At 37.0% G+C, this 24948-nt stretch overlaps 1 protein-coding gene across 1 annotated transcript in view; it reads left to right on the top strand.

Moving 5' to 3' along the window:
* The window catches only part of PTPRT (protein tyrosine phosphatase receptor type T), a 541915-nt gene extending 525975 nt beyond the window's left edge, over positions 1 to 15940 (top strand). Inside the window, exons 24-29 of the mRNA XM_058177805.1 lie at positions 1151 to 1324; positions 5607 to 5738; positions 6499 to 6624; positions 10010 to 10173; positions 12941 to 13076; positions 15812 to 15940. Coding sequence (XP_058033788.1) covers positions 1151 to 1324; positions 5607 to 5738; positions 6499 to 6624; positions 10010 to 10173; positions 12941 to 13076; positions 15812 to 15865 — 786 coding nt within the window. The 3' untranslated portion in view covers positions 15866 to 15940. The remainder of the gene's footprint in view (positions 1 to 1150; positions 1325 to 5606; positions 5739 to 6498; positions 6625 to 10009; positions 10174 to 12940; positions 13077 to 15811) is intronic.
* Positions 15941 to 24948: the final 9008 nt, after the last annotated feature.

Raw genomic sequence — 24948 nt, 5'->3', positions numbered from 1 at the left:
GTGCTAGTGGATATGGGCTTTGTTTCTTGTTTATATACAGTATGTTGCCCTGCCAGTGTTGGTGGGGGTGTGGTTTTTCTCCTTTATAGTTCCTTGTTTAGAGTATTCTTTTTGCTTGGCTGTTTGTTTGGTGCTAATCCCTGCTTATCTGGAAGTAGGATGCTGGAGATGCTGTTCTTTTTATGTCCTTCTTAACTTTTTTTTAGTGCCTCTTTTAAAACCTATTATCTATTTGGCTAAACATCCCTCAGTGTCCACTTGTTATTGAATTTTTGTGCAATCATCAGGACAGGATTTTCCATACAAAAAAAAGCAGGAAGAGAAATTCAGAGTTCAGGAGAAGAGAAAGAATGGTCACCCCAAAACTCTTCCCACTGTCTTAGCTTCCATGCATATGAGATCTTGACTTCAAATCTCTCATATCACATAACATTCATAATTCTTCTAGCCCCTGCCCAGGTTTGGGAGAGTGATTAATGAATGCTTTTTTTTCCTGATAGCTGATGACATTTGTGGGGGGAGTAGAAACAAAGCAAATCACTTTTCTTAACTTGTCATGTAATAAATCTATAAGGTAGTACAACTCCCTGGCCTTGTTCCTGAGGCAGAAAAGGGCATAGTTTCTGCCACTTGAAGATTGGAGGTAAGAATTTTATCATGGCCATAAGAAGGAATCCTTAGATAGTCCAAAGTGATAGTTTGATGTGATATACTAGATGCAATTTTCTTGACCGTATTATTTAAATTTTTAACAACTTGAATTGCCTTTAAACAGATAGTCTGCAAAGAAAATTATTCAAATATCTATATTTTATAATTCCAGTTTTTATTATTGAAATCATCAGCCACTAGAAAAGTTCTAGTGGCTGATGATCCCCCCCCCCGCCTCTTCCTGTATGACTGGTTTTGTAAACTCACATTTTCAAAGGACTTAAGAATTTAGACTACCTACTATTGAAAAGAATACAGTAGTTGTTTTTCATATTTGAACCCATATATTCTCAGAAAAGATGGCCTGATGCAATATACAACTTTAAGTGGTAATAGCAATAGCAATTATCACTTCACAGTGCTTTACAGCCCTCTCTAAGCAGTTCACAGAGGCAGCATATTTAATATTAATTGGTCCCTGTTTTTTCTCCAAATACAGACCCTTAATATTGTTACTCCTCGAGTACGTCCAGAAGATTGCAGCATTGGACTTTTGCCAAGGAATCATGATAAGAATCGCTGCATGGATGTACTTCCTTTGGATCGGTGCCTCCCTTTTCTTATTTCTGTTGATGGAGAATCAAGCAACTATATTAATGCTGCACTCATGGATGTAAGTAAAGCTCTTTTTTTAAAAAAAATGTGAAACAAAATAAAACTGAATAACTTGAAGCATTATTGTCTTTCTATCACATTTGTATCTCCACTTTTTCCAAAAATACTGAAAATGATATAAATACATTGCATCTCACTTTTATCCTGTTTGATCAGTTGGGCTCAGAAAGAGTGATTGCCATGGCTGGAAGGGAATTTGAGATCAAAATTACAAAATCAAATATATGTAAGAATTATCAAGCCTTTTTTTCAAAGTGTAAATTTAGAAATTGGGCAAGGATTGACTTTATGACTGAACATATATATATATAAAATGAATTCAAATGAAAATAATCTGATTCTATCCATTTTAGCTGAAAATGACCTGTTTCAGTGTGATAGTCTTTTCATCCTATAAATGAATCACATTTAAGAACAGGATATGGGAAAGATATCTCCCATTTAATTCCAAAATGACACATCATAATGGATGGGAAATATATATAGTATATATTTACTCTAGTTTCAGCGTCTGTATTCAGCTGTTTTGGTTACAGTTGTTTGAATCTGACTTTAAAAGAAATAAAGCCAAAATGTAATCCCATATTTTTCCTTCTTTCTCTTCTTTGTTATTTAACATACACTCAGCTATGATTACAAGTGGGCACCTTTGCTATAAAACCTAAGGTTTGCGTGTTTCACAATTTAAATAAATAAATACCTTCAGCTGCAGTATATAATCTTGTCAGAGTGACTCACAGGCATTGTGATAGTAAGTATGCATCTGTTATCTAACAGTTGAGTGCACAGGGCCCTTTACTGCTTCACTAAGCAAAAGCTGTTTTTTTTTTTAAACAAACCTTCTGTGTCTAACTTTGAGCAGCTGCCAGCAATAAAACTGTTGGGGGTGTTTTTGTTTTACAAATATTCCATATAGAAACAAATTCCACAGTAAATGCTACATGCCATCTTTCTGACCTACCTACCTTGATTTCAGATGTGACTTGAATTTATAACTGTCTAACTCTTATTCTTATTCTGTGCATTAAATTAAACAAAAATATTACATTATTTTAAAATATAGTGGTTTTTTTTTTTCATTAAAACCATTCTAGACAGGATAAATACCATAAGATATGAAAATTGAAGAACGAATGCTGGTTCTTTGCCTATATGGATGCCTATCTTGGAAGTTGCTTGGGGAATAGAAAAGAGATGTTGGATGTACCTCTTGAAGCACATGCCTGTATTTTGGTATCCCTCTAGTGACTGATGACTTGATCTCTTGCCTCACTAGTATGGTAACAGTGTGCTCTAGAAAGCAGGACTTTCAAAGAGCATTTCAAGGAAGAATCTTCAGCTGATGTACAGTTAAGTCTTGAGTGAGACAAGAAGTTCAGGATCTGCGGAGTATTATTTCTGATACCTCTATCCACTTTTGTTTCTTTGATGTAGATCAGGGGTGTCAAACTCAATTTCATTGAGGGCCATTGACCTCAGGGGTCTGGCTGGGTGTGGCCATCTCAATGTTACTCATGTCAGAGGCACTTGTTGTGGTCTAAGCACTCCGCCAAGAAAAATGGCATTCCGGAAGGCAGTGCATGGCCCTCTCAAGCTCCATTTTCGCTGGCAGAGGCACTACAGGTCAGTCCTTCACTATTTTCAGGGAAGTCCCATGGGCTAGCTCTAAGCACCCCATAGGCTGGATCCGGCCCGCAGGCCTTGAGTTTGACACCCCTGATATAGATGAAAAAGAGTTTCTGGTAAATTTGCAATTTTTTAAAAAATAAACTAATTGATCTCTAGGTGTTTCTTTCTTCATAGCAATTTTTATTTGTTTTTTTAATATGTTTGTTTTACATTTTGTCAAGCTTTGCTATTCAGGCACAGGTTAACAAGGGTTTGGCTTTTCTGTTCCCCACTGTAAGATTCTTTTTATTTATTTATTTTTTGTTTTTTACCAGAATCTGTGGTCTCTTCCCAAAATCCCCAAAGCTTTAACCAAAAACTATCTACTATTGACCTCACCCCATTCCTAAGAGGTTTGTAAGGGGCGTGCATAAGAGCACCAACATGCCTACCGTTCCTGTCCTAATGTTCCCTTTAATTGTATCCAATTTCGTATAGTTATTACATACCGTATATACTCGAGTATAAGCCGAGTTTTTCAGCACGTTTTTTGTGCTGAAAAACGTCCCCTCGGCTTATACTCGAGTATATACGGCTTATACTCGAGTTTTTTTTTTCTTCTTTTTTTCACATTATACCGGATGGTGCAAACTTGGCGGGCTTTTGCATTAGCGCGGGGAAGCCCTGCCGGTGCAGTGAGAGGGCGGGGCGGGGGACCCGCCAGCCTTCTCGGCTGAGGGAGGGAGGCTTTCCCTGACCGGTAGCTGCCTCATTTCCCTCCCTCGGCTTATACTCGAGGGGCCAGTTTACCCCAGTTTTTTTGGGTAAAATTGGGGACCTCGGCTTATATTCGAGTATATACGGTACTTATGCTTATATATATGCTTATATATCGTATAGTTATTTCATGCTTATGCTTATATAAAATGTTGTGAACAAATAAATAAAAATAAATAAATAAATAAATTTATATATATATAATGATAATGATAATTATCATTATCATTTCTCATAAGAAATGACTGGCACTATGTCAGCATGGATCCTGATTTGTTTGGGTCTCAGGACTATTTTTAAGTACCTGTCAGAATGCTAGCTAAACTGCTTTAAGGAGATGGATATCTCCTTTTTAGGCTTATCCCAAATCCTAATCCATGCTTATTCTACAGATGTTCAGAAGGGATCGCTTATTCATTTAAATGATAGGCTGTAGGCAAAACACAACAATACTTTAAATGTGTAAACTCCTTTTTATACCAGCATTTTCTTACACTCTAAAGCACAGGGATAACTTGGAATTTTTAAATTTGAGGGATGCTAATGACAATATAAATAGCAGGATCTGCCCTTCTGGACCAAATTTGTCACTAGATTAATGAAAATCAGTAGTTGACTTCTAGAATTTTACTGTTGTATAAAAGAAGAAATGTTGGCAAATATTTTTTTCAATCATAACATTTTAGAATTAGATAAAGATTTTTAATTTTACTCACAGTATTGATACCCTGTTTTCCCCAAAAAAAGACATCCCCTGATAATAAGCTCAATCAGGCTTTTGAGCGCATGGCAATAAGGCCAAGCACTTATTTCAGGATTCAAAAAAAATATAAGACTGGGTCTTATTTTCGGGGAAACACGGTACTACTTTTGGGCCTATAATTTTGGGAGAATTTTCCTTAACTCCTTTTTATATATGGGGACAATGCAAAGTTCCTATCCTGTTTATATACAGCCACTATTATTCATGTGAAAGAATCCCACAAGCAGTAGGGCCCACCAATTAATGTACTTTTTCTATGATTTTCTGTCTAAGACAGGAGTCTCCAATCGTGGCAACTTTAAGCCTGGCAGACTTCAACTCCCAGAATTCCCCAGCCAGCTTTGCTTAAAGTTGCCAAGGTTGGAGACCCGTGGTCTAAGAGATAAAATTATCTGAAATTGAGACTCATCTTCCTTTGGGATAAATGTGCTGCTTCTATCAATCACTAATACAATTAATTGAATTAAATATAAATATGATCTTGAGTTGACTTTAACTCTTGGTGAGTGCATCCATTCAGTTTTCTTGGCTGTGTTATGGCAGTAGTTTTCTACTGCCTTCTTCTTCTTCTTGTTGTTTTTGTTTTATTCTCCAGTCTAGCCAGCAGCTCTAAAATTCCCAGGTAGATTTCCCATCTAAGCATTAACATCTACCTAAGATAAATACTTAGGGGAAATATGTCTGAAATATAATTGATATGTTCCAACTTTTAGAGTTTTAAAGGCATTTTTTTAAGGCTAAGCTCTTAAAAAGGAAGAAATACTTGTTTAGCAGAAGCTTGTTGTGTCAACTTAATTTATCAGATTCCAGCTTCCCCATTATTGATTTCCTTAGGAAAAGTCTTGCTTCCAGCTGGCACGTTGAGTCATTTATTCTAATTGTTATGCAAAAGGGATAATTCTTGTTCTTGTGCTTCCTCCTAATGAAATAAAACCTTATTATGCAAACTGTTTCTATTCAATGGGGTGGCAAAAACAGAGTATGAGGTGTGATTTATATAATCTGTTTATGTTAATCTGTTTGCCTATCCATAGGCTTCCTGGTGTAATATGCTTCTCAATAAACAATAATGGGTTTTTGTCACTAATGTGAATCCTTTTCCCCCTCATTGTTTTTTTCCCCCTACCTTTAGAGCCACAAGCAACCTGCTGCCTTTATAGTTACTCAGCATCCCTTGCCCAACACTGGAGCTGATTTCTGGAGGCTAGTGTTTGATTACAACTGTTCTTCTGTTGTGATGCTGAATGAAATGGATGCTGCCCAGGTAGGTGAATTGTTTAAGAAATAAACATGTATGGATCAAGCATACTTACTATTGGAACCACGTTAAATACATGTGTCAGGTAATAGATCCATTGCAAGCAAAGTCTCCAAGGTAGGTAGATTCCTCAAAGAATAGCTTTATTGGAAATATCATATTGGCACATATCTGGTGAAAACCAACTCCGAAGGGTCTCTTGGTTTTCACCTAATTAAAAGTGAAAGTTTTGCCCCCAATCCCGAACAATCAGTCACATGGCCCAATCAAGGTAGAGTCCCCTGGTCAGGTGACATCACTCCTCCTTCCTCTAGCCAGGTGTGTGAACAATCTGGGTTCCCAAGTGAAAGTATTTTATTTTGACTACATAACTGCAGCTATCACTAATCTCCCCCTACCTATCCCTCAGCTCTAGCATGGCAGTGCTGAAGCTCTAAGATGACTTCACCCAGCATGGATAAATGTATTAATCTGATTCCTTTAATAAATAGTTTGGCCAGCTCTGATAATAATTCCCATCATTAAACAAGAGTTTAGGCTAGTGAAATATAAAAGTGAGCAACAATTTGCAAAACTGGGACTGTGGATCAAGAAAATGATTTCCTCTGTATTTGTCATTAATATTTTATGTTGTATACAGAGTGTATTCAAGGTCTCTTTTAACAGAAATGAACATTCTAAGATTTTGTGTGAAAATTAGTGTTTTGCATTTCTCCTTTTTTCCCCTCCTTCTGATTTGTGCTTGTTTTCCTTTTGTTATGATCAGCTTTGTATGCAGTACTGGCCAGAGAAGACATCTTGCTGTTATGGGCCAATACAAGTGGAATTTGTTTCTGCTGACATAGATGAGGATATTATCAATCGGATATTTCGGATCTGCAACATGGCAAGGGTAAATAGAAGTCAAAAAATTTTCTATCGATATTCAATCTGCAGATATTAATTAGGATGCCTGAGATAATCCTGGACCAGGATCCCCTATGCACAGTCACTCATGCCCTTATCACTTCCCTCCTGGATTACTGCAATGCTGTCTACATGGGGCTCCCCTTGAAGAGTACCCGGAGGCTCCAGCTGGTCCAGAATGCAGCCGCGCGGGTGATTGAGGGAGCGACTCGAAGCTCCCACATAACACCTATCCTGCGCAGGCTGCACTGGCTGCCGGTTGCCTTCCGGGTGCAATTCAATGTGTTGGTTCTCACCTTTAAAGTGCTCCATGGCTTAGGACCGGGTTACTTACGGGACCGCCTCCTGCTACCGGTGGCCTCCCATCGACCAGTGCGCTCCTCAGGGTGCCATCAGCCAGACAATGTCGACTGGCGACTCCCAGGGGGAGGGCCTTCTCTGTTGGGGCTCCAGCCCTCTGGAATGAGCTACCCCTAGGGATACACCAACTCCCTGACCTCCGGGCCTTCTGGCGTGAGTTGAAAACGCTTTTATTCCATCGTGCAGGACTGGCCTAATAGTTTTAATGGGGATTTTAATAGTTTTAGTATATTCAGCCTATCTAAATTATTCTTTTAAATGTGTTTTTAATTTTTGTATTTATTGTTCTTAGTTGGCTGTAAACCGCCCTGAGTCCTTCGGGAGAAGGGTGGTATAGAAATTGAATAAACATAAAATTACATAATATTTATTTATTTATTTATTTATTATTTACATTTTTATACTGCCCTTCTCTAAAGACTCAGGGCGGTGTACAGCAGATAGAACAATAATCTAAAAATAATCTAAACAATAATCTAAAATTTTTTTTAAAAAAAAATACAGTACCAAATTTAAAAATCTAATTTAAACGCCGTATGTTAAAAATAGTTAAATAAGAAAATTACAGAAAGATAAAAACCCCTGTTAAAAGCCCACTAAAACCCACAATATACAATATACCCACAATAACTTGTTGCTGGCAATCCTTATGATTTATATTGATATATTGATCATCAATTGTGTTGTAAATGTTGTACCTTGATGAACGTATCTTTTCTTTTATGTACACTGAGAGCATATGCACCAAGACAAATTCCTTGTGTGTCCAATCACACTTGGCCAATAAAATTCTATTCTATTCTATTCTATTCTATATTTAAAATAAATCAGGCCAGCCCCGCTTGGTGAAAAAAGAAGGTCTTGAGCTCGCGCTTAAAGGTCCGAAGATCAGGGAGAAGACGGAGTCCCACCGGCAGCTCGTTCCACAGGGCCGGGGCCCTTACAGAGAACGCTCTTCCCCTGGGGGCCACTGGCCAACATTGGTTGGCCGACGGTACCCTAAGGAGGCCCTCCCTGTGGGAGCACACTGGACACACCGGACGATGGGTGGTAACTGGCAGCAGCAGGCGGTCCCATAGATATCCCGGTCCCATGCCATGGAGCGCTTTAAAGGTGATGACCAACACCTTGAAGCGCACCCAGAAGACCACCGGCAACCAGTGCAGCCTGCGCAGGAGAGGTGTTATATGAGATACGCGGTGCTCCCTCAATCCCCCGCGCGACCACATTTTGTACCAGTTGGAGCCTCTGGGTGCTCTTCAAGGGGAGCCCCATGTAGAGAGCATTGCAGTAATCCAGATGGGAAGTGACGAGGGCATAATATTATATCAGGAAGCCTTGGGATAACGTAGGTGGGATGATGATATTGTTACTGTTCTTTAGCCTGCCTGCCTATCTCTTTTGACTATAGAACATCAAACAGGTTAGGCTTATTGAAAGAAGTCAGTTATAGGAAATAGTTAATTTGTTCCATTCTGTTTGTTCAATTTACTCATTTACTTTTTATCATTCTACAAGATGCTAGAATGATCTCCCCTCTTTACTTATTATCTTGCTTGTATAGTTTTAGACCCCCACCAATTGCAGTATTGGCTAATATTTCAATAATGGGGGCTTATTTCCTAATTCCTGCCTTGTTTTTTATAAGCTATATCTCATCTCTCCTAGCTGTTCTCCATTTATCTTTGAACTTGAATTTTTAAAGCATGTAATACACTAGAACAGGATGGCGGATATGTATCTAAGTTTTGCATGAGAAAAGTCAAGGAAATATCCAATCTAGGATTATAGATTTAAGAATATATAATTGTACATTTTAGTATACATTGGCAATTGTCCATAGCTTCCTCTAATATTGGCATTCAGCTAATACAGGTATTCCTCAAGTTATGACCACAATTGAGTCCAAAATTTCTATTGTTAAGTGAGACATTTGTTAAGTGAGTTTTGCCCCATTTTACATTTATTGACACAATTGTTAGTTGAATCACTGCAGTGGTTAAGTTACTAACCCAATTTTTAAGTGAATCTGGCTTTCCTATTGACTTTGCTTGTCAGAAGATCACAAAAAGTGATCACATCACTCTGGGACACTGCAATGGTCATAAATATGAACCAGCATCTAAATCATATGATCATGGGGATGCTGCAAAGGTCATAGCTGTGAAAACAGTCATAAATCATTTTTTTCAGTGCTGTTGTAACTTTGAACTGTCACTAAACGAACTGTTGTAAATTGAGAACTACCTATATAAATAAAAGAGAAAGGCTAATATGGTTTCAACATATCCCATTTGGCAGTTCCTCTTCTATCACCCTATCTATATACTGCTACAAAGCATTGAGGATGAAAAAAATTGCTCTAATAACAGATATGGTATTAAATATCCCCTTTCACCTATCACTTGTAAGTATAATGGTGCCTGCACAGGGAGACAGAAGAGTCAGAGTATTTATCAGCTACAATTTTCTTTATAATGGTTTTAGAAAATAATTGCAGTGCCAATGCTAAATATGCCCTTGATAGTCAATCTTTTGAAGTAAGATCATTAGCTGAATACCATTATTGTCTGTTAATTAAAAATGATTTTTCTTTCCATTTTTAAAAGAAAAAAACTTTTTTATTTTAGAGCTGACATTGTCCCCAAATGTGCTCATCACATTCAAGAGAGAACTTACAGGTTCTGCTAGTTACTAGTAACTGAGTCTATGTGGTATATTTCTAGATGATGCTTACAAAAGGCTTTCTTAACATCACTGGTTTCCACTCTGAAGCAGGAAAAATGTTTCCTTAATTTTTTTGTTATAACTGAAGAATGTTTATGTATGCTCATTAAAAGGCCAGCTGAGATAAACCCTTCGGAAAATATTCCCCAATTCCTGTAACCAAAATGAATGAGAAATCTTATTTCAAAGTTCTTAGAATACAACACATGTTCCTATGGTAGTATATATGGAAGCATCCATACCTTCCTTTTCAAGATTAAACCAATCTGCATCCTTTTCTTTAGCCGCAAGATGGGTACCGTATTGTTCAACACTTGCAGTATATTGGCTGGCCAGCATATAGAGACACTCCTCCTTCTAAGCGCTCTCTCCTGAAAGTGGTCAGGCGGTTGGAAAAGTGGCAGGAGCAATATGATGGACGAGATGGACGGACTGTGGTTCATTGCCTGTAAGCATTTCTGCATCCTTGTTTTCTGTATTAGGTATGAACTGCCTGTCTGAAAAGAAGGAGAAGTATTGCAAACTTAGTCACTTTGATGGAGTACCCTGTATTGTTTGATACAAATAATTTAAAAAAACCCTGAAGAAATAATTTAAAAAAAACCTGAAGATGCAAATGTCTGCTTAATACAGCATTATAGTAGCATATAATACTGTGTGTGTGTGTGTGTGTGTGTGTGTGTGTGTGTGTGTGTGTGTGTGTAGGTTTTTGGTTATTCGAGTTTTCTCGAATTTTTGTAAAATTAGAAGTGTCTTGGCGACATCTCGACAAAGTCTCATCTGTCATCTCCAGGCTTCAGCCTCATGCTTCTGGGAGCAATGTGTGATCGCAGCTGTTTCTTCCTTTTAACTGCTAGTGGGGGTTTGAACTGCTAGTGGGGGTTTGAACAATCAATTCATGACTTCGTCGAGACGTCGCCAAGACACTTCTAATTTTACGCAGGAGAAAACCCGAATAACCAAAAACCTACATACAAACACCCATGAAAACCTCAGAATATATATATATATATATGTAGATCTTTGGTTATTCGGGTTTTCTTCCGCGTAAAATTGGAAGTGTCTTGGCGACGTTTCGACGAAGTCTCATTCGTCATCTTCAGGCTTCAGCTTCGTGCTTCTGGGAGCAATAAAACACCCGCGAAAACCTCAGAAAACAAATATATATATATATAGTATTATAGAGCTAAAAATTAATATGTTGTTTGTTTGTTATCAAGCCTGGTTCTTAATGGCACTGGTTCATTTGTCATTCTAAGCTACTCCCCTTTTCCATTCATAAATTCTAGAATATTTATTTTGTGATGTCAGATGGATGAGTCTAGTGTTTCCCTCATTACTCTAGATCACTGAGAAATGTTGAATTGTTGAATGCTGGCTAAATCACCATGTAGAGTATGAATATGGATTGTACTGCTTAGCCGGCAAAAGAAAGTGAAAGTTCCAGTATCCAAGGATGTCAAATATTGATGATAACCTGTTCTTATTAATTATACGGTCCAGAAGTATCCCACATTAATATTTTATATGAGATATGAGATGATAGAACTTATATAGAACAAGAAAAATTGGAATGCTACTAGGTCTGCTGTTTCTGTTCTAAATTTATTTATTTATTTTTATTTATTTATTTATTTGATTTTTATACCGCCCTTCTCCTGAAGGACTCAGGGCGGTGTACAGGCAAAATAAAACAGATAATACAATATACAATTTAAAAAGCAGATTAAAAAACTTATTTTAAAATTAGCCTGATAGGTTAAAATATACTAGACTAAAAAATCCCATTTAAAATTAATTAATAAAAATTTAAAATTAATAAAATTCAATTCAAGCCAGCCCCGCGCGAATAAAAAGATGTGTCTTCAGTTCACTACGGAAAGTCCGAAGGTCAGGTATTTGGCGTAAATCCGGGGGAAGCTCGTTCCAGAGTGTGGGAGCCCCCACAGAGAAGGCCCTTCCCCTGGGGGCCGCCAGCCAACATTGTTTGGCGGACGGCACCCTGAGAAGTCCCTCTCTGTGAGAGCGTACGGGTCAGTGGGAGGCATGTGGTAACAGCAGGCGGTCCCGTAAGTACCCAGGCCCTAAGCCATGGAGCGCTTTAAAGGTCATAACCAACACTTTAAAGTGCACTCGAAAGGCCACAGGTAGCCAGTGCAGTCTGCGCAGGAGCGGTGTTACGTGGGAGCTACGCGTAGCTCCCTCTATCACCCGCGCAGCTGCATTCTGGACTAGCTGAAGCCTCCGAGTGCACTTCAAGGGGAGCCCCATGTAGAGAGCATTACAATAATCCAAGCGAGAGGTAACGAGCGCATGAGTGACTGTGCACAAGGCATCTCGATCAAGAAAGGGGCGCAACTGCCAAACCAGACGAACCTGGTGGAAGGCCCTCCTGGAGACGGCCGTCAAATGATCTTCAAACGACAGCCGATCATCCAGGAGGACACCTAAGTTGCACACCCTATCCTTTGGGGCCAGTAACTCGCCTCCAACAGTCAGCCGCGGCTGCAGCTGACTGAATCGGGATGCCGGCATCCACAGCCACTCCGTCTTGGAGGGATTAAGCTTGAGCCTGTTTCTCCCCATCCAGACCCGTACGGCTTCCAAACACCAGGACAGCACTTCAACAACTTCATTGGGTGGCCCGGGGTGGAAAAGTACAGCTGAGTGTCATCAGCGTACTGCTGGTATCTCACCCCGAAGCCACTGATGATCTCACCCAATGGCTTCATGTAGATGTTGAACAGCAGGGGCGAGAGAATCGACCCCTGCAGTACCCCACAAGTGAGGCACCTCGCGGTCGACCTCTGCCCCCTTGTCAACACCATCTGCGACCAGTCGGAGAGATAGGAGGAGAACCACCGGTACACGGTGCCTCCCACTCCCAATCCCCCCAACCGGCGCAGCAAGATACCATGGTCGATGGTATCAAAAGCTGCTGAGAGGTCTAATAGGACCAGGGCAGAGGAGTACCCCCGTCCCTGGCCCTCCAGAGATCATCCACCAATGCGACCAAAGCTGTCTCCGTGCTGTATCCATAATTTAATGTCATTGAACTATTTTTATGAAAAACATTCATGCAAGTAAATTGTATATATGGCTGTTACATGTAATTAGTAGCCTTGCATTTGGGTAGATCTCGTAGATCCCCTTGAAGTACTTTTCTGTTATAAACAAATGTAATTTCCTAAACCAGCTCTTATTGGTTATGCTAGGAATGGCGGTGGCCGCAGTGGCACCTTCTGTGCCATATGTAGTGTGTGTGAAATGATCCAGCAGCAAAATATCATTGATGTATTTCACATAGTGAAAACCTTACGGAACAACAAGTCCAACATGGTGGAGACATTGGTAAGTATAATAGTTTGATTGCTTCTTGTTCCTTGAAATAAAATATTCACAGTCTCTTTTTGTTTCTAAGCATCCATTTTGGATTTGATGTATTATTCAGATAATAGCAGAAGCTGCATTATGTACTTAGAAAACTCCTTAGGAACACTTATTTTAAAGTACATTTCAACTGCTTTTGTTTTGAAAGGCGAGCAAACAGCATCTACCCATAGTTAATAAAACCTATTAAAATAAAATCCATTTAATTCAGTATTCAGTAACCCCTAAATCCTGGGGGTTTTGCACGCTTCGACAATAATTCAGAAGATGACTTTTTTTTAACCTTGTATAAGCAGAGCACTTCTCTGTTATTCTATAAAGCTTTTCAAGCTTCCAGGTGAGCCTGAATGAAAGGTGTGGCTGTTTTGAGAATTGCTTTGAAAGATTTCCAATCTATTTACTCAAAGTCTGTGAAACACTGTTTGGAATTGTTTTTAAATTCTGGGTGCAAAATAGAACCCTTCAGTGTTCGACATGTGACCTTTGATGTTATCTCTTCTGTATAGAGAAAATGATGAGATAAGTTGAATCTATGGGCAAGTACACACACAATAGACACACTGCCCCATACTTAATATACATAAAGCATACTTTACATCTTTGAGGGTGGTATTTATGTGTTTGCTTGTTGATTTTTTAAATAATATATTCTACATTCTAAGATTATGCCCAATGGTAATTTATGTGCTGTGTTTATTTACTTAATAACCCTAACACAGTACTCCTTACCTGTCCATTTAAGGGTGAAAAAGAAACAAAATGAGAAACATGAAAAAACTCAGTTATAACCATAGAGAAAGAATAAAATATAAATAATTCAAATAATATCAAATATTAAAATAATATAAAATAGGGAAATATATCCCCTTATTTGAAAGTGATATAAGAAAACATCCTTTATGCCAGAGTAACAGATTTCTGAATAGATTTTTAAAAAGTTATGGGACTTTACATAGAGGGACCATAAGTAAGCCAGAGTTTAAAGTTTAAATATTTCCTTAGAACTAATTCTGTAAAAAAGAATTACATTAGTAAAATGTAATTTTACATTTACATTAGTAGCAAATGTAAGACTTTTCATATTACTCTCATATCATCTAATATCTAATATGAGATATCATCTCATATCATCTGCATTTTGGAACAATGGAAGCTTTGAGATATTTTGCCTGAAATGTGATGTAATTAAGATATATATTAGTTATGGAAAGGTCACTGGAAAGCAGAGTGGGCAGATATTATCATCATCTAAGAATCCAGGGACAACATGTCAGGGAAACTGTATGGGTTCTTTCTGGGGGAATACAACAACTTCCAAACAAAGTTGAATTCAACTGTCAAGCCAGCATCTTCATTTTAATCTTAGCCTCAACCAGCCTTAGTCAGATGATGTGAGCATTTTACCTGCTTGCTTTATATGAGTTGACAAAATGAGAGGTCTGAGAGATGGCAGAATGATAGCTTCAATATATCGGTGAAGCTTAGCTTAAAATACTTAATTTGGAAATGGTCTATAATTTTTAAATCAATAGGTGTCTTAACTACTTTAAATAAAATTGAACAATTGCCTCTCTTCTGGATGGCTGTTCAGAGGATGTATTAATAGAAACATTATGATAGCAATGAATAAAATGGACATATATTTTGGGCACCCTTTATCCTGGCTCTTGAAAGAAAACAGGTCCATTTATTGCCTGTGATTCCCCCTCCCCCCACAACTCTCAAATTACTTAATTGTAGTTGGGTTATATCCATTAATTTCAGTAGGAATAGGTAACTAGCAAATAATATAGAAAGTTTCTTATATGGACACATATACACATATTGCAACTTAATTATTGCTTGTGTGAGGGTACCCTGTAAAAGATCTCAAGCCTCAACTCAGTCAAACTGGGATATCAATATAACATAGTGGATCATATGTTGATAATACTAAAAATCTGCACTAGAGTTGATTGTTTTGTAACCACAATTTAAGATACTAAACTGAATTAATCTTTAAAGATTTAAATAATTTACAGCTTGAAATGTGTCGTTCCCAATTGTTCACTGGCACTTGAATGACACAATGAAATTCCATGAAAAAATTACTGACACACTAAAGTAGTTCACAGTGCTATGAACTGAGGAAGTTTGGAAATTCCTCAGTTAGGGCATTTTTGAGAAACTACCTCTGCAGATACTAAGTTGTCCAGATATGTTGAAGCTTTCCATTTAGTAGGAGCTGCAGGAGAAGCACTTTTGAAGTGCTCTACTTTTACAGAAAGTTATTCATTAGATACATGAATCTCCTAGATCAGTCTCAATTTATTAAAACTTCTTCCTTGGGAATTATATTTAGTTTTCTAACTTTTCATCTTTAGAAGAGCAGGGGAAATGCAGATTCTATGGTAGGCCCATATGTATTTGTCTTTTTAAAAAAAATCTCTTGTTTGCATTTGATTTTTTAAAACAATGCATTTATTTGATGTGAATGTGCCCATATTCTTCTACCTTAGCAATTTGATGAAACGGAACAACAATATTATAAGGGTAACATGGAGTACTGAATGCAAATTTGGAGCTCTGTATCTGTGTATGGAATTTTGGGAAATTTTGGGAATCTAAATGTGATGTTAAAGTAGAGTGGATTGAAAGAATGAGTCACCTGAATATTATCTTGATTTATCACTGTGTTCTTCTTCTCTCTCTTTCAGGAACAATATAAATTTGTATATGAGGTTGCATTGGAATACTTAAGTTCATTTTAGCTCATCAGGGCAGGGAGCTAAAGGATGCCTAAAGCTTTGGTGTTTGAAGGACATTGGTTCCCCACTTTACTTCAGAGGAGTAATGGGCTAAAGCATATATAGCTCTTCATCCTTGAATGAGAAACCAGGTCAGAGCTGAGTGCCGGAGGAGAAATCTGCTGCCATCTGTTTTTAGAACATTCTTGCCTTTTAAGCAACCCACTATGGCAAAGCAAGAGGCAGGGTGGAATATTCTGCTTTCTAATCCCTTCTGACTGCTTCTCCCTATCATTTTGGATGTGTCTTTTTTTCCTCCCTTGATGCAAACAGGAGTGTGTGTGTGTGTTTGTGTGTGTGTGTGTGTGTGTGTGTGTGTAAAATATCAGCTCCACTTTCTGTGTCTCTACAAATCCTCACTTTTTTATTTCCTATATAAGTCAGTTTGCTTTAAAGGGAAGCTTCATTAAACACATGTTTGGCTTTCAGCAGAGCAAGCCTTTGTGTTAAGTTTTTCAGATGAAAAAGCCACCATCATAAATGTGTGATTTTTCTGTCAGCTCTTATTGTCTTAAAGCAGGCTATGGAATGAAGAAGCTGCCAGTTAATTTTCTGCCTTGATTAATACACAATGCTACTAGATTTTGAATGTTCTGCATGGATTGGATAAATCTTAATGGTTCCTATCAACTGCAGTGCTGGTGAAGCAACTCTGTAAAATTGCACCTCCCAGCAAAGTACATTGAAGTCACCCTGAAATTATCTTCATGTTTCAAATTATTGTTACTTTGCTTGGTTATGAAATTAATTTTGTTTTATCATAAGTATTTGGTTGTGTGCAGTGTATATTTACAAAAGGGAAATTGAAGGATGGGCTTAAAATATGTACCTTAGAGATTATTCTACCACCTACACCATGGGTGTCAAACTCGCAGTGTCACGTTGCCATCATGTGATGTTTTGCAATGTTTTTTCCTTTGCGGAGCTGGGATGGGTGTGGCCTGCATGTGACGCATCCGGCTCGCCAGTTTGACACTCCTGACCTACACAGTCAAGATCTGATCTGTTATATGAAATAGTACAGTTGATGGACTTGTTACATACCTCATTAACCAATGCAGTAGAAACCAGTGTTCTAAAATATACTGATCATATAGGAATGGGTGATTACAACTACTCACCTTCTGATGAACTGCATTTATATGTAAGATGTTAACATATATGAGTTTACAAATTAGGCTGGCCAACCACATTACCCAAACAAGGGGCATAATGACAGGCCTTCAAATTTCATTGTCAGATGAAAGAAGAGATATGAATAATTTTCATTTAGCCATGTGTTAGCTGTCTTTTCTGTAAAAGGTACTGTTATTTATGGTATATGATAAACTGACTGTCTTGCCTCATAATAATTACTGCAGCAACAATCATTTTTTAAAATTAATTTTGTAAAAGAAACTAGCCAACAATTTTATGCCCTCATTTTCAAAATCACAACTGTTTTGTCTTTGGGAAGAAAGATTCAGGGTGCATTATGGGAAAAGGGATCACAGCTTTCTGTTAAATCTTAAGAAACATTTTTTTGGAAATGAACACAAGACCATCATGTTCTTTGCCTCAAGTCAACAACTGTACGTTGAAATGGCAGAACTATGTAGAAGCTGAATAATATGAAATCACCAGATTTTGTTTTATTATGAAACTGTCACTTGTTGAAATGATGTAGCGGTTATACTTTGGTATTTTTAAACATTTAGCTATCCTTAATTTAGCCATTCCACTTAAAAGAAAAAAGAGCCTCAAGCATATAATTAATGCAACTATACACTTCTCCCAGATAAGAAATCTGTGAAGAAAGTGAAGGTTTAAACTTGGCATGTGACAAGTAAAATTAGCTCATAATGCTATTTTTAACTGCTACATCTCTCAGTAACTTTCTTAAATGTGTGTTCATACCATCTCCAATTTGGGGAAACAACTACATATTATACTGTATACATAATATATAGTGATTCTTGTGCCTTTAGACTAATGCAAAGAACAAATAGTTAGCTAAACTCTACTCCCAAAAAAGGAATTTAACACTTTGATCCCCACCATAGATGTCTTTCTTTACAAATGCTTACATCATATATTTAGAGCACTTACCTGCAGAAATAGAAATATGATATTTCTCACTGGCTTCTGCATTACATTTATTCATTAAACTGATGTTATTACAAGGCTACTCACACCTATGATTTTTTTTAATGTCATATGGGTGCACATAGCTGATCTTGGGTGATTCTGAAAGATTAGACAAGGTCAGATCTGGCCAGTCTTTAGGTAAATCTATAAAGAAATTTTAGGGCTATAATCTAGAATTTAGGGCTATAATCTTAAAAAAAAGTATCCTGCAAGCACGCAATGACAAACCACTTTAAATATTACTGCCAAGACAACTATGCAGATGTGCCCATGTAGTCGCCAAAAACTAAGGTCAATTGAAAGCAATATTAATCTTTTTTTTTTTACACTAATAGGCAGACTATAATTGATTGGTGTAGGCTGCCTCTTAGTCTCATTTTTCATTTGAAAGTGGAGAAATGTATTTGATTATATGTACCTGGAAGTGGAGAAGTGAGAGAGAGAGGTCCATTTCAAATGGGGCAGATTAAGCATCTCAGATAAAGAAGGCAAAACAATCAGTGGGCTACTTCTTGGTGCAGCATGCAAAACAAGACAAAAGCAAATAGAAGTTAAAATTTGACATAAAAACAGGAAAAAAAGGATTCAGCCATGAAAGAAAACCCCTGGAAGCGACATACACCAAATCTTAGTTGAAAAACAACTAATAATTATGGATGAGAAGAGCATTTTGATTAGTTAGTTGGCTGGCAATGCAAACAGATTGGAAAACATTCTGTTGTGATCCCTATGTGGATATTTCCCCACCTCTTTATATACTTAAAAAAATAAAATAAAATAAAGATAATAAGAAAATTTTAGAGACAATAATGAAGGAGGAAATAGAGGTGTAGAGCAAAGAGGGAAAGGAAAAAAGCATTGACTTTCAACTTTGTTTAGCACAATAAAGTACAAAATAGAATTACAGTCTCAATTTTTTTACTTTATGAACTTATCAAATACTAACCATTTCTATAATAACAAACTAGGTCAATTAGCAAAACTGAAAGTCAAAAGTTCATTTTTTCCTCACTCTCTCAAGAACAAAGTCCAGAAGCAGTTTCCAAAAAAACAAAACTGAATATATTATTTTCTCTAATTAAAACAGTCAATTTTGTCATCTCTGCTACCATCATCACTTTTTCAGGCCTCTGTATGATTTTATAGAATTCTAGTGTACACAAGGATGCACATAAATTGGATTTAATCCTCTTTCTGCCCCACATTATCTATTGAAAATCATTGCCTCAAAGCTATTATTGTTCCCAATGTATGTATATGTGTTTGTGTGCATATATCAGTGGTGGGATTCAGCCAGTTCGCACCACTTCGGGAGAACCGGTTGTTAACTTTCTGAGCAGTTTGCTGAACTGGTTGTTGGAAGAAATTATTAGGGCAGAGAACCAGTTGTTAAATTATTTGAATCCCACCACTGGCATATATTATACATATACTGTACACATAAACAAATGTATAACAAAAATTGTCATCTGGAAATGGACTTTGTCTTGGATTTCCTGTGGCTACTATGTGTAAACATTTAAAGTTCTCATTTTGACCCTAAATCGTGTTATGTTAAAGAAAAAAATCTCTAGCAAAAATGTCCTATTTTATTTGACTTATTTTCTTTGGGTCAATAAGAAGGATGCCTTTCCTTTAAGATATTTCTGCTGATGTGATTCTACCTTCTAGTTGTTTCATTAATAACCAGGCAATCAGGTATTACATGCATTGATTTTTGACATTTGAAATACAATGTTAATTTCCACTTTGAAAAATAAAAGGCCAAAGCAGCAATAGCTACAAAACATTATAATTTAATAGGTACCTTTAATTAATAATCTTTTTTGCTCTCTAGACATATTTTTTGCAAGTTCACCAGCAGGATAAAACTATTAAAACACGATAAAAGGATTTCTGCTCTAAATGTGCAAATAAATAAGCGACAAGTAGCTATAAAAGTGGTGGTATCTGAAGTTCTCAAGGAAATGTGAAATGCTTCAGTGACAAAGGGTGCTTAACTTCAAGCAAGGCTGCTACTTGTGTGTAGCAGTATTTTCATTTCAGATAATCTTGGTTACTGAGGAACCTTCATTGCTACTTTAACAGAATAACAGAGTTGGAAGGGACCTTGGAGGTCTTCTAGTTCAACCCCCTGCTAAAGCAGGAAATCCTACACTATTTTAAACAAATGATTGTCCAATCTGAAAAACCACCAGTGTTGGAGCACCTCACAACTTCTGGAGGCAAGTTGTTCCACAGATTAATTATTCCCCAATTGTCAGGAAATTTCTCTTTAATTCTAGGTTGGTTCTTTCCTTTATTGTTTTTCATCTTGTCTTCAGGGGATAATAGGTTGACCTCCCACTTCAGCCCCTCAAACATTGGAACACTGCTATCATGTCACCCCTGGTCCTTCTTTTGATTAAGCTAGGCATACCCAATTTCTGCAACCAATCTTCATATGTTTTCGCATACAGTCCCCTAATAATCTTCATTGCTCTTCTCTGCACTAATTTTCAGTTAATGCAAACTGTGCATCTAGGTTTTGTGCAATTCAAATATCAGGCTTCCCTGTTTCAGGGCAGCAGAGATGCTCTTGGATTTATGCAGAGGTGCCTTCTACCCACGCATCTTTATAGCAGACTTCCAATATGACAAATGTCCATTTGGGGAAATATCATAATATAGGTTAAATCTTGCTTAAATATAGTGAAACTATTCTTATGAGAAAGGTTAAAGCTTGTTGAACAGCAAAGATGCTGTACCATGACAATGTTGTAATTAGATATAGGGATTAGGGAAAATGTTTGGTAAAATCTCCAGAGGTGACGATTATATTTAAATAAATTTAAAGATGCTAGAAGAAAGGCTGGTGCAAGGAAGATAATGGAAGAAGATGAAAAATGGAACTCTGAGGTGCATGAGTTACCTTTCCCTGTATAATTTAATTCTACTCGTGTACCAATGGTCTCCATGTGTGCAATGCATGCATGTGAAGGGTAAAAGGATCTCCATTGACTTAATCTTTGAGGGGTGGTATAAGCAGGAATCATATGTATTTAATCAGTGCACCTGCCACAAAACAACCTTCTGCATAGAAATATATGTAGATTATGTAAAGGCTGTAAAAGAAAAGGTAGGCAAGTAGAGAGGAAGAGAGCGAAAAATGATTTAAGTGTTGGAAACATACAGGTTTTGAACTCTTTTATTTCCAATACCATGTGAGAGTGAAAAGAAGGATGTGTGGGAGTAAAGTACATTATCATTACAGTTACATTTTGTCATAGATTTTGTTATATTGCACCAGGAAAGGTTTTTGTTTTGTTAATTTTAAAACTGTTCTAGCCCACATCTCATCCAACTAAAGGTGGCTGAAACCTAGTTGAAAGAACTAACAAACTTCCAAAAACATAACCCAATTAATGTCTCATCATAAAAAGAGAAGCTATAATACAGCTTAATTCAGAACCTATTAAAGCGGAATAGTAATCAGCGGTTGATACAAAATCTTACAAAATAGCACCAAAGGCTCCACTCAGCAGGGATGGAGAACAGATAATGGCCTTCAGAACAATTGTAAAAATTTCATGAGAGCAGTAGGAATGGCAGACTGTACCTGTTTCATTTATTTGTCATAGTTAAGCTATTTTTGTGGGTTTATACCTATACTAATGCCCTCTTTACACAAAGAACGTGAGCAAAAAATTTCAGAAGGAAAGTGTTTGTTGTTCAGGAGCAATATTCACATAACAAGGTTATGAGAGAAGCTGTATAATGCAATTCTATGCATGTTTCTTTAGAAATAAACCCTGCTTGTAATTAGATCCGGAGATGGCAGAGCTCTGTTTAAAAATTGATTTATTTTAGTGCGGGCAACAAGAAAAAAAATAGATTTACATTTTCATTGCCATCCATTACACAGTCACTTTTGCATATATGTCCTTATCATCTTTTTCTGTTAATATATACATAATGCTAGAGCTAAAAAGATGATTAAAGTTACACTGTAATATACAGTAAACCCTCAGAAAGCAGACCCCTTGATAGGAAAACTATACTTCCAAAGCCTTTTTGTAGAAGCTAAATTGGAAAAAATGAACTTGTTTTGATGTGGATATTAGGGCAGAATTGTGTTGTAATTTGCTAACGTAATACCAACAGGCTGTCTCTGATGTGAAATTAGATGTGAATGACAAATTATGTTGACCATTAACTGTGCACTAAAAAGCCAAAGTGCTTTTGATGCGTTCTTTGAAATTCGGACATCAGTAGTGGTGTGGAATAATTATTAATGGGCATTGTAGTTTAGTATTTTGTAAACTCAGTAGCTGGGAATCTTAGTTCAACCGTGAACCTTTATTTACTGAAACCAACATTTTTCAGTAAATATTTTTAACATTTTTAAATTTGAACCTTTTACAAAAGGCCATTTCCAGAAAACTGATTTTCTCAGACTTTGTCAATTTAGTGTGCAGAAAACACAACCTATGCATCACGGCACATGTACATAAGCTCAATTATCAGCCTTTTAAGACAGGGGCATATTGTTTCATTCTTATGGGTACACTAAGATTGAATATAGTGATGTAACCATTAACATAACTCTAGAGAAGATGAAAAAATAGGTTTCTTAGAATGGCTTCTAGCAGTGCAGTACTGATTTGCAACAACTAAGTTCCACTTTGTTAGTGGTGGTGATGCAAGCCAAAAAATTAAAAAAATCAATTGTGGGAGAGGGAAGTCATAGGGAACTAGCAATGGTATGATTACAAAAAGGCTATTTCATTGCAATGTCATTCCAAAATTTGCATTTAAGAAAGAGAGAAGAGGAAAGTACCCCAGTTTCAGGGGTGAAATGCTACCAGTTTGCACCGGTTCGGGCGAACTAGTAGTAATAAAAACTACTGGTTCAGGCGAACCGGTAGTAAAAAAAAGCTACTAGTTCGGGAGAACTGGTAGTTTAAAAAGCTACCAGTTCAGGTGAACCAATAGTTAAAAAAAGCTGCCAGTTCGTATGAACTTGTATTTCCAACAATTTTTTTTTGTTTTTTTTGTTTACATTTATACCCCGCCCTTCTCCGAAGACTCAGGGCGGCTTACAGTGTATAGGGCAATAGTCTCATTCTATTTGTATATTTTTACAAAGTCAACTTATTGCCCCCCCAACAATCTGGGTCCTCATTTTACCTACCTTATAAAGGATGGAAGGCTGAGTCAACCTTGGGCCGGGCTTGAACCTGCAGTAATTGCAGGCTTTTGTGTTCTTAATAACAGGCCTTACCAGCCTGAGCTATCCGGCCCTTCACAATCAGCTGTGCCCTGCGATTTATATTCTAAATGGCGCAGCACATCTGTTCTTCCCCTTCACTTTACCTTCTTAAGCCTCCTTTTTCCATGTACAGCGTGCATTTGGCATGCACTATGCATGTGCGCCTGCAGAACATGTTTGGCACAAAGCGTGCATGCGTGGGCAGTGAACCAGTAGCAAACCGCAGAGGATTTCACTACTTGTCAGTTTCCATTTCATTGTGGTAATTAAGGTCTCATGATGTAGATAATATCTTCATGCTCCTAGGTACATAGAAAATACACATAAATTTTCTGTTCTTAGATTCAAGGTAAGGAAGATTTACTACCAGATGTGACTGGAATGTTCAAGGGAAAATAGCTTCTGTAATTTACTTGTACAATTTCTGCAGCTCCCATCAAACCATGTTTATCCTACTTTCTCTGTACAAGGCTCTAAATCTCATTCAACAATGCCTTTGAATAAAGTGATAATTCTGCATTGTTGCACAATATCTTAAGCTGAAGAAGTCTTTATTTCCTCAGACTCTTCTCCACAACTAAACCCCAATGGATGGAATTAAATATTATGCATTGTATGGTGGGACACATTTTAAGCTACACTAGTATTCTATGCTTTCTTTCATTGTTCATAGACTTTGAATGGATCTGAAACATATTAGCTTTCCTGAAATCATATTTCTTGTAGTATTGGAATTTAACATAAAGGAAACAAAAAAAGCCCCCAGATTCTAATCATTTAAAAATGACAGAACACTGGAACATATTAAGTATCTATTTTTTCATTTACTTGTACAGTATGTCAGTAATAAAACTGACAGTACTAAAATATAACATTCTACATTGAGATGGAGCATTTCATACATGCACACACACACCCAAGACACATAGACCCAGATTTTGAACAAAGTCAGTAGGTACATCTCTTTATTGAACAACTGGCAACTTTTTGGGGAGGGCAATGATTAATGTCTAGAAAATATTAAAACAAAAACAACAAAACCAAGGTAATTTGTTTAAGAGAATAAAATGGCAGCTAGACTCAATGTTAGTATAATAACAATAAATCTTTCTCAAATTTCTTTGCACTTCAAGCAAGCAGACTGCCCTTTTCAAAAGAGATCATTTTTCTTCAACTTGTTCAAAAAAAGGTGTTAGTCTAATAAATTTCTTTTTGTGTCTTGGCCACCAGAACAACTATTGCTCTATAATAAAGAAATATCTGACAAAAAAGGTCACTATTTGTAGGTTTCCAGGCAGCAAAGATGTTTGAAAACTTGTCCTTATCTCATTCCTGTTTAAATTTGCTTGCTTATCCAAATATATGATATGTTACTCTGCTATTTATTCTAGTTTTATCTCAATAGCATTATAATTTAAGTGTTCACACTGGTACAAAAAGAAATGAAATACTATTGATGGGTAATGTGATTTGAGGAAATGAATAAAATTACTGGAGTTTGCTGTCATGGAGTTTCTTTTGCTCAATTTGGTGACATGTAGATCTAGATGAAAAAGTGTCATCTCGAAGGAAAAAAGTTAACATTTCACTGTTTTCTAGCAAGATTTGCCAAATAAGTTGCTGTGAAACAAAATTCATATGGCTGATTTGCTGAAATGTCAGCCTTTGT

Source organism: Ahaetulla prasina, chromosome 3, assembly GCF_028640845.1.
Source record: "Ahaetulla prasina isolate Xishuangbanna chromosome 3, ASM2864084v1, whole genome shotgun sequence".
In the NCBI taxonomy this organism is placed as follows: Eukaryota; Metazoa; Chordata; class Lepidosauria; order Squamata; family Colubridae; genus Ahaetulla; species Ahaetulla prasina.
Note: the sequence above shows the minus strand (reverse complement) of the source record. Positions and strands in the feature narration are given on the sequence as shown.